This window comes from Anomaloglossus baeobatrachus, chromosome 5, assembly GCF_048569485.1.
Source record: "Anomaloglossus baeobatrachus isolate aAnoBae1 chromosome 5, aAnoBae1.hap1, whole genome shotgun sequence".
Taxonomy (NCBI): Eukaryota; Metazoa; Chordata; class Amphibia; order Anura; family Aromobatidae; genus Anomaloglossus; species Anomaloglossus baeobatrachus.
The window spans coordinates 80,453,577-80,464,599 of NC_134357.1; the positions used below are offsets into that span (position 1 = coordinate 80,453,577).

The window sequence follows — 11,023 nt, forward strand, 5'->3', positions numbered from 1 at the left end:
ACAGACGGGGAAAGAGACAGACTGGGAAAGAGACAGACGGGGAAAGAGACAGACGGGGAAAGAGACAGACGGGGAAAGAGACAGACGGGGAAAGAGACAGACGGGGAAAGAGACAGACGGAGCACATTACTTGGCCAATTTAGTTAAATCTGTGTGGAATATCTGTGGTGTTGAAATATATGTTGTGAAATGCTTCTATTAGCTTAGTATTTGCCTTTTAATAATTACATTTCTATCTATTTGTTTTGTGGTGTTTGTGTGCAGAATACATTTTTGTTAATAAATTTTATTTTGTCAACAGCTGGGTAGTACAGCTAGTATATATATATATTTTTTTTTTTTTAAAGTAAGGGGAACTCTAAAATACCATTTTGTTATTTAAGTGTTCCCTTTATTTTTTTGAGCAGTATATATATATATATATATATATATATATATATATTATATATATATTTTATACACACATATACATACACACACACACATACTCATACCCGAGGATTATATATTGGTGTTGACAGATTTAGGTTGATTGAGCTGTATGTAATTGGACCTGATATCACAATCATGGTTGTCCCTGTACATGCGGCTCAGATAGATGTAATAGTTTTGGGTTGGAGCTAATCCAGTGCTGCAGTGGCGACACCTAGTGGGTAAAGGCTGCAGCTACAATTTTTAAAGAAAATGTGATAAACTGTACAGTACCCTAATTCCTGAAAACATTGGTTTAATATTCGAAAGAAAGATAGAATAGAGATCTGATAAGAAAGTATGACAGCATTTACCTCTTCCCTTGCAAGCTGAAGTGCTGCGTCAAGGTCCGGTTGCTTATAGGCATGTAAGAGGCCACTTCCAGCTGTCTCCATTGCCACTGAACGAGAGTATAGTGATTTATGGGAAAGGCCGATGTCAGCAGAATCCAACACTTCAGACTGTAGATGAGAAGAACAGGTAGTTACAGTCCATTTGCATTGCTATTGCAATGTGCACCCATTCATTACATGCAAAGGAATGCAGAAAAAGGCAAATTCTGGTTAGACGGCAGCGCAGGCAAAGCAAGGGGAAAAAAATCGCCTTTTATTGCTACAAAATATTCCCGCAAACCAGTCTACAGTAAGGACAAACTGGTTTTTCGCCAGTAAACAACTGTACAACTGGAAAGGTGATTTAGCCAAAGGTCGCACTGCCCCCCATGACTGGTTAATGAACAACCAGGATACTTCCTGGACACGGCCGGCAGTACTGTCGCCTGTCGTGTACCTGCTCGCTGCCTCCCTGGGTCTCAATGACAGGGTAAAATAGAAAATAATTTATAAATAAAAAATCCACAGCACATACAAGATTACGACTCCTGGCATAAGACTTGCTGGGAGTTGTAGTTCCACAACAGTTGGGGGGCCAGAAGTTGAAGATCTCCTTCTTTATGTCATATGAACAATGGGGCTGCACAGCGAGTCACAGACAAGTCACACGACTAAAAGCATCAGCGCAACCTCTCTGCACCATGATGATTTGTGAATATTTTAGAGCAGAAATCTGCTGTAACACCCCCCAAAAACCAGCCGAATAACAGATAAGGTGCACGCAGTCTCAGTCCCAATGATGACAATGTCAGGTAACCCTAGCCTTAAAGGGATTGCCCCAATTCAAAAAAAGTTTTGCCTGCCGCTCTAATTTTTGTATTTTTATAACAAACCTCACTTTACTCTCATTCCGTGGGTCCAGTGCTGTGTCTCTGGCGCTACCTCGGCCTCAGTTCTTTTACTGTAATGGTGACAGCGCTGCAGCCAATCACTGAATTCAGTGAGTCTGCCACATGCGCCGCTGAGCTCAGTGATTGGCTGCAGCACAGTCAATGTGATCTCACCGCTGCAGCCAAACAACATAGATCAGGGCAGAGGCACAGACACAGAGCATGACCCGGGGAAAGTAAGTACAGTGCGGTTTGTGTGCTTTTTTTTAATGAACTGAGCAGGCAATATAACTAAAAAACACATACAGCTGCACTCTAGAATACTAACAATGAATAAGGGAATTTGGCATTGCATTACTACTATAGGAATATTTGAAAAAAAGGATTATGTATTGGCCAATGCATGTGAGCCCGGTTCCCACGACAAGGGGATTTCTAATATACCGGGACCCTAACTTGAAATGCCTCTATCTGGGTTAAAAACCTACATGTTTTGACAGAAAGGATCCAGCAATAAAGAGGATGGACATGGCCTGGTTACAAGTTGGAGTGCTCAGTCAGAAAGAGATGCACTACAAATATATCAAAATATATCAAAACTGAGCCGACAGACAAAAAAATGTTTAGAAAGGTGACAACTTATAAGCACATGATTGAAGAAAGTGAGGATAGGGGAAGGCGTATGATCTCTCATGCGACACAAACGGGCTGATTAATGACACTCTGCTCAAACTCTGATCCAAGCGTGAGCGGAGTGTCAGTTCACTCTGATCCAAGCGTGAGCGGAGTGTCAGTTCACTCTGATGCAAGCGTGAGCGGAGTGTCAGTTCACTCTGATCCAAGCGTGATCCGAGTGTCAGTTCACTCTGATCCAAGTGTGATCCGAGTGTCAGTTCACTCTGATAAAAGCGTGAGCCGAGTGTCAGTTCACTCTGATCCAAGCGTGAGCTGAGTGTCAGTTCACTCTGATCCAAGCGTGAGCCGAGTGTCAGTTCATTCTGATCAAAGCGTGAGCCGAGTGTCAGTTCACTCTGATCTAAGCGTGAGCAGAGTGTCAGTTCACTCTGATCAAAGCGTGAGCCGAGTGTCAGTTCACTCTGATCAAAGCGTGAGCCGAGTGTCAGTTCACTCTGATCCAAGCGTGAGCCGAGTGTCAGTTCATTCTGATCAAAGCGTGAGCCGAGTGTCAGTTCACTCTGATCAAAGCGTGAGCCGAGTGTCAGTTCACTCTGATCCAAGCGTGAGCAGAGTGTCAGTTCACTCTGATCCAAGCGTGAGCCGAGTGTCAGTTCACTCTGATCCAATTTTCTTGCATTCGAGAATCAGATCACAGGTGCAGAGAAGATGGAGAGAAAAAAACCCAATCATTTCTATACATTATTCACTGTAAATAATCTGATCACTGTATTGATAGACTGTTACAATTACAGGAATAGCAAATATGTCTGAGTTATATTTACTAATTTCAGATGTTTAGTTTTTGGGTAAAAGTTCATTAAAATATCATTATTGTAATTGCTTTTCATTATTTTGTAGTAATTTTATAGGAAAAAGAAAAAATATTACTTTTATTTCACCCCTGGAATGCCGAAATGAGATGTCGATCTCTATGTACCAGAACAATCTGCCGGTAAAGTAGAAAAATACAATCCACATTCAACAATAAGACTGTTGCTGCCTCTAATGATACAGGATGGGTGTTTGAATCCTGGGGAGACCATATCTCAAGACAAAAGAAGAAGTTATAGAATTTCATTGAATGTAGAGAGCAGGGAGATGTCTGTCCCATCCCCCCGAATCAGGGGAGGAGGAACAAGAGCTAAGAAGACGGCAGGACCAACATCGAACAGAATGAGTGGAAGTCAAGACATTGTCCTGACCTGCAGGGACAGCAGGACAGCGCTCTCAAATCGGGCCGTCCCATTGGCTCCGGGACAGTTGGGAGTTATGGTATTTTAGTCTTTAGACAAAAGGATGAAGATTTTGGGGAGAGTCTAATTGTTGGGCTCCCTAGTATTGCCTAGCCATCACATCCAGGTAGAAATTCAATGGTGGGATGTCCGAGCATTCTCATCACTCTTTTCATTGCAGTCTATGGGTGGAGCTTGTTTGCTTGTGTGCAGCCACAAAAAATGTTATTCTCTTCAATTTTTCAAAATAGTTAAAGAAATTGTCACATTAAAGGCAACCTATTAATATGACGTCCTTCTTTCCAGACCTCCAGCAAACATATGATTTTGCTGCAGAGAAGTTGGATTTGACAGCTTATTTCTTCAACTACTGCAGCTGCAAAGGAACTGTAGTCTTACATGAAGGCAGAGCTATAAAAGGGTAGAGGTAGCATTCACACATGGTCCCTGTGACTATGGCCCAAAGGTCCAACTATCACATCAGTATTATAAAAGATGTGGTAGATGGGAGACCTGAATGCACATTTTGCACTAGGGCCCAGGAGCATTAAGATGCAGCAATCACAACAATTCAAATGAATGGTCATCCATGCAATAGAGCTGACTTCGGTCTCCCCCACTGAGAGCTGTTCTATGACTCTCCTCTGGCTTATAGAGGGCATCCATCCCCTACTAGGGCATATGGTAAGGGTTTCTTGATGAGACAAATAGACTTCAACTTTCCAATTAGAGAGGAAAACTGAAGACAAGGTTCACTGCAATATCTCTCACTTATAGCTATGCCTTGTTAGTATCTGAAATGCTAGAATTGCAGGCACTTCCTAATCTTATAGTCTGAACTGGTGCAAACTGAACATAGCATACATTATCAAAAACAGCAAATGCGCTCAAGTAGCAGGAGGGAGAAAAAGCAAAGAGATGTATATGGTGAACATTGGAATGTGAAAATGCATTACTGCAAAAAAACATGAAAAATGTGAAAAAACGTTTTGGGAAAAAAATGAGTTATTTTGCAAATAAAATTGGCCAAGTTTAATTGAGCCCAGTTACCACGCCAAGGTGTAACTCTCAACTGGGTCCTCATTTTTTCCCACATTTTTCATGTTTTCTTTGCAGCAATGCATTTTCACATTCCAATGTTCACCATATACATCTCTTTGATTTTTCTCCTTCCCTCTACATGAGTGCATTTGCTATTTTTGATATTGTATGCTATGTTCAGTTTGCACCAGTTCATAATATAAGATTAGGAAGTGCCCGCAATTCTTGTATGTTGTATTATGGAGTCATGTCCTTTGTCTGCGCACTCCTTCCAGTGACCTAAGGTGTTTTAATTTTACTTTTGCAGGTTCTTCTTTAGCCCTTATAAAGAGGAATGACACGAAAAGAGGCAGAAATTTAGATTAGGACCCAGTTGAGAGTTACACCTTGGCGTGGTAACTGGGCTCAATTAAACTTGGCTAATTTTATTTGCAAAATAACTCATTTTTTCCCAAAACGTTTGACATTTTTCATGTTTTCTTTGCAGTAATGCATTTTTACATTCTAATGTTCACCATATACATCTTTGCTTTTTCTCCCTCCCTCTACTTGAGTGCAGCTGCTATTTCTGATATTGTTAGTATCTGAAGCATATTGAATGTATTTTTATATATTTACATTCACCAGACTGCAATGCTCATGCACAGAACATAACAAAACCAGTCAGGCAGTGGTGCACGGGAACGATGTAGGTTACTCCTAGCTAATTTAGTTGGGTTTCCTACTAGTGACAGAATAGGGTTTGTTAGGGTAACATTATAAGAGGGTTCAGTATCTCCATATAGAGGCCGTCATCTGGGATAGGGAAACTTATAGGCTGGGCAATGCATTTATTTTATTTAGAGGAAAATCCTAAAAACAGAAGATGGATCTATTCCATGACTTAAAGGAGTTGTCCAGTGAAGATAAGTTATCACTAGTGATGGGCGGACGTGCTCTTCAAAGCCTCGAGCAACTGAGTTTGAAAATGCTCAAATTTCCCATTGACTTCCATTAAACTCTCTACTTGAATTGCGTCGAAACAACCCTATCGCGTAACGAATGGTGGAGAGCACACACCCTCATCAAGAGTCATCACCTATCCAGTGTAAAGGTGATAACCCCTGTAGGGCCACTCTCCTCCTGTACCTGTATTGTTCAAGACTATTGTACTTTGTCGTTATTATGTATACCCCTTTTCACATGTAAAGCGCCATGGAATAAATGGCACTATAATAATAAATAATTATAACTTATAGAAAGATCACTATGGATCTGATCATTGGGACCTGCAAGGATCATCAGAGCATGACACTTTTATCCCCGTTAAAATGGAGTGGCAGAGGATATGCTCAATCTTCGCTATATTCCAGCGTTTCCCAAACTCCAGTCCTCACGGCCCCCAACAAGTCATGTTTTCAGGATTTCCTTATTGTTGCACAGGTGATGGAATCATTATCAAGGCATCACCTGTGCTATATTAAGGAAATCATGAAAACATGACCTGTTGGGGGTCATGAGGACTGGAGTTTGGGAAGCACTGCTCTATTCATTCTCTTTGGAGCTGCTGTATAAAAAAACTAGCGTTGCGCTTGGCAGCCCCCTAGGGAATACATGGAGGGACAACTGACCATGCACACTGTTGCTCCATTCTAACGAGGATAAAAGATAAAGGGCCATCAGTGGGGACCCCAGCAGCCAAACCCCTGATATAAAATATCACTAGAGTTGTTACAAATCAATTTTAGGACCATGTCCATCGCCATGTCAGTAATTCTGGCTGCTGAAATGTAGCTAAGAGAATCGTACTTAGACCTCCTGTTCTTCGGCCACATAGTACTAATATTACTGCAAATCAATACGCACCAACTCTGGTTAACTGTGGATAGGTGATAACCAATCAACACTGGACAACCCCTTTAAAGAGAACCTGTCAGGTCCAATATACACCCAGAACCACGAGCAGTTCTGGGTGTATATTGCTAATCCCTGCCTAACTGTCCCTGTATACACTAGCATAGATAAAGGGATCTATAGAAAATGTATTTCTAAAGATCTTTTATCATATGCTATGAGCGCGAGGACTAGTCCCAAGGGTGTTGCTTTCCTTGCTAGTCGGCCCCATTAGCATGTTAGCATGCCCCTGTGGTCGTGCTAACATGCTAATGAATGTGCAACCTCAGAGGATGATCTCACTCACCTCTCCGCTGCCATCGCTGCCCAACGCTGGATTTCGGCTCAGTGCACATGACCCTGGACTTTTGGTCATTTGCACTACTTCAGTTTGAAGTCGGGACGCATACACCCGGCTTCATAATGCAAAAAAACAAAACTCAGGGGTCATGCGCACTGAGCCGAAATCCAGAGTCGGGCGGCGATGGTAGCGAAGAGGTGAGTGAGCTCATCCACTGACGCTGCACATTCATTAGCATGTTAGCACACCCACAGGGGCATACTTACATGCTAAGGGGGCCGACTAGCCAAGGGAAATAATGCCCTTGCAACTAGTCACTGTCTTCATTAGCATATCATAAAGGATCTTTAAAAATACTATTTTTAAAGATCCCTTTATCTATGTTACTAGACACAGGGACTGTCAGGCAAGGATTAGAAATATGCACCCAGACCTGCTTGTGGTTGTGGGTGCATATTACACCTGACAGGTTCCCTTGAAGGGAAGAATATAATACAATTCTGAACTTAGGATATAAGGCAAAACTCACGAGTGCCCGTTGATCCATAATATAGTATAACTTTCAAGTGCATGTGGCTTAGAGCACATTTATACAAGGGTATTTTAGTTCCATATTCCTACTATAATTTCTTTTTGCCCAAACATAAGAAAAATCCAGCCAGAGATAAGAAGGGATTTTATTTTTCTTCTTTCCTTTTCCTGGATTTTTACATTATTTTTGATAAATGCTTCATGAATGACACATCTGAGCACCCGCGATTGAGTACTCGGCCGAGCACCACGAGTACCCAAGCACCCTCGATTGAGTACCGAGCAATGCCGAGCACGCTCGCCTACCATTGCCTTTTAACAATACTGAATATTTAAAACACATGGAGGAACTTCTAATTTACCCAGAACCAGTTTCCGGCTGTGAAAAAGTTGCTAAGTATCTTACAATGTTTTGCAACTTTTTTTCTCCCCCTCAAGGTACTATTCTAAAAAAATGTAGAAAATGACAGTCATATCGAAATTTCCCCAACTGTATTTTCGAAAGTTACATATAGTAAAATTGTGTGTTAGAAGCTTTAATCCTGAGGTTTATTTACAGAAAATCCTAATAAAATGTTCTTGGCTACATTTTAGGGCTACTAGTGGTGGGGTTTGTGGGGAGGCGGCTGGGCAGGGACGGTATTGTGGGAGATGGGTGGACACACAGCAGCAGATGGATGCAGGGTCTCACGGCACACGCACCCCAGATACCTCTGTACACTGGGAGGACTGGGAAATGTGGCTGGCTAGCGTCAAAGCCTCAATTCGCATGGCTTCAAACTCTAACTCCTCCTACTCCCGGAAAAGGACAAGCCAGAGAGAAATGCGTTAATCAAAATTTGCAGGAAATGGATAAGAACAATTGGGTGGAGAAAACCAAATGTGGGAAAAGGAGAGCGACACATGAGGGAGAAGAGGTCATAGAGAAGAGGACGGCAGACGGGAAAGATGAGGAAGTACGCAAAACTACACAAAGGTGTGTTATCCGCCTGGACTACGTATCCCATGGTGCTCTGTTAGCTAGTACAGCGTTATGGGAAACATAGGGCAGACACGGCTATAAAGAGCACCATGAATTAAGATTTTAGGAAACAAACCTGTAGTTTCTGAGCGAAGGCTTGTGGGTTCTTCTCTGCTAAATCCGGCTCCAGGTAGCTAAGCTGGTCACAGAGTGCGGTGTGGTGGGAAATCCGTGACAGTAAGGCCTCGGATGCCACATAGTCGTCCTCAGGGGAACCCTGTCAACAAACAATCAAAATTGTCAGAATATTATTTTACAGAAGAAAGGTGTTGCTCAATGGGGTGGACAAGAAACGGAATGATGCCTGAGGAGGTCCAAGCAGTCTCCTCCCAAATAGGAAATATAACCTGTATTATTTAAAGGCATTTTCTCAACATGATAATATAGTAAAATTGTAAAGTGCTTGTAAAAATTTTGCAATTTGTCTCTTATTAAAAATCCTCTCCATTCTGAAGAACAAAGAGATTTTTAATCCTTTAGTGTAAAGGTAGTTGTCCAAATTACCAGCTACCTCTGCAGTCTATCAGCTGTGGCCAGTCTCCTAGGAAATGAGGGCAGAGCTTACACACTCTTTGCTATAGAGCTTGAAAGCGTTGCTCTGAATCCGACCAGATCTCTGGATCCACACATGTTTCACTGTAGGGACCATGCATTTAGAAATGTGATTTTAGAAAAATGCATGCTGCCTACAAGGAATTATGGTGGTGGTGTGTGGCTGCATGAGTCCTGGTGTTGGGAAGCTACATTTTATTGACTGCATCATGAATTCACAGATATACCGTATTTTTCACTTTATAAGAAGCAACTGATTATAAGACGCACCCCCAAATTTGGTGAAGGAATAGAGAATGTTTTAATAAATGAGGTACGTCTTATAATGCCAGTGTCCGTCTAACAAATCATATAGGATATATGTCCCTCATAGCCACCCCCATCCTAAAATTAGCCCGCTTAATCTGGATATGGCCACCTTATATTGAATATAGCACCCTTGTGCTGGCACACACCCCCCAGTGATGCCACATGTCCTCTATGGCTGGCACACGTCCTCTATGGCTGGCACACGGCCCCTATGGCTAGCACACGGCCCCCTGTGGCTGGCGCACAGCCCCCAGTGATGCCACACGTCCCCTATTGCTGGCACACGTCCCCTATAGCTTGCGCACGGCCCCCTGTGACTGGCACACGGCCCCCTGTGGCTGGCACACGGCCCCCTGGGGCTGACACACGGCCCCCAGTGATGCCACATGTCCCCTATGGCTGGCACACGTCCTTTATGGCTGGCACACGGCCCCCTTTGGCTGGCACACGGTCCCTATGGCTGGCACATGGCCCCTATGGCTGGCACATGGCCCCCTGTGGCTGGCACATGGCCCACTGTGGCTGGCACACTGCCCACTGTGGCTGGCACACATCACCCTGTGTTAGATATCGCCCCCATGCTGCTTATAGTAAAATAAACTCTTTCCTTACCTTCTCCAGCACTGTCCTGCCTCGTGTCTCCCTCAGTGGGGTTGAGCTCCTCCTGTCTCCTGCACTTCCTACTTCCTGGTTCTCGGTGCGGTCATGTGATCAGCATGCCAGAGTGATATCATCTCTGCATGCATGATCACAGCAGGAGGGAGACCGGGGAGACATGCAGGAGGAGGTAAGGAAAGAGTTTTTTATTTTACTATGGGCAGCAGCATGGGGGCCATATCTAACACAGGGGGGCATGTGCGATCAAAGGGAAACACAGGCAGATATCATATGCGCCGCTCCCCCAGCAGGAGACTAACGCTGCCGCCCGCACCTTTCACCTGCCTCTACCAGCCTCCAGCACGGCTCCAGAGTGGCCCCCACCTCCCCTGGACTCTGCAGTATATAATCCGTATATTCGGATTATAAGACGCACCCCCTACTTCCCCCCAAAATTTGGGGGAACAAAAGTGCGTCTTATAAAGCGAAAAATAAGGTACTGCTCTGCATCAATAAAGAAGATGCTTCCATCACTCTGTGCCCTTGGTAGATGTGCACTTTTGCAACATGACAATGATCCAAAACACAAATCTAAGGCCACTGTTGCATTTCTGAAGAAGAACAGGGTGAAAGTGATTCAGGGGCCAAGTATCTCCTGATCTGAACCCAACCAAACACCTATGGGAAATTCTGAAAAAATCAAGTAGAGCATCCCTTTCCATGCAGCACCCAGGCTCTAAAAGAGCTTGTTCTTGAAGAATCAAAAAGATAGATGTTGCAATATGTCAGCAACGTGTTCATTTCATACCTACAAGACTTGGTGCTTTCCTTAAAAATCATGGAGGTCATACAAAATACTAGATGTAGTAGTTTATGATGTGGGGTGTATTCATTTTTGCATTAATTAATTTGAGTAAAATTGAACATGGTGAAATGAAATTACTGTATATTATTAACCTTACATTAATTTTATGGATTTAAAAAAAAATATTCTATGAAACTCAGTCTTGTCAACATTTTGGAAATTGTTCTTGCATTCAGTGAGATATTGATTAAAATCTTACTTTTCAAAGGGGTGAACACATTTATGCAGAGAACTGTATACAGTCATGGACACAAATATGTCCTTTGTGTGTATTGGCACAACTCAAAAAAAGGCAAATTTAACACACAATTCCAAAAATGGACAAAATTGT

General features: G+C 42.9%; 1 protein-coding gene across 5 annotated transcripts in view; it reads right to left on the minus strand.

The window, feature by feature from the left end:
* Window positions 1-11,023, minus strand: part of TACC2 (transforming acidic coiled-coil containing protein 2) — a 300,109-nt gene that overhangs the window by 22,029 nt on the left and 267,057 nt on the right. For 3 of the 5 annotated variants that reach the window (XM_075348634.1, XM_075348631.1, XM_075348632.1), the window contains exons 14-16: window positions 8,446-8,586; window positions 8,051-8,140; window positions 786-932 (exon numbers count right to left, since the gene is read on the minus strand). In XM_075348634.1, the coding sequence (XP_075204749.1) occupies window positions 786-932; window positions 8,051-8,140; window positions 8,446-8,586 (378 nt within the window). The remainder of the gene's footprint in view (window positions 1-785; window positions 933-8,050; window positions 8,141-8,445; window positions 8,587-11,023) is intronic. The other 2 variants (XM_075348633.1, XM_075348635.1) reach the window with 2 other exon arrangements.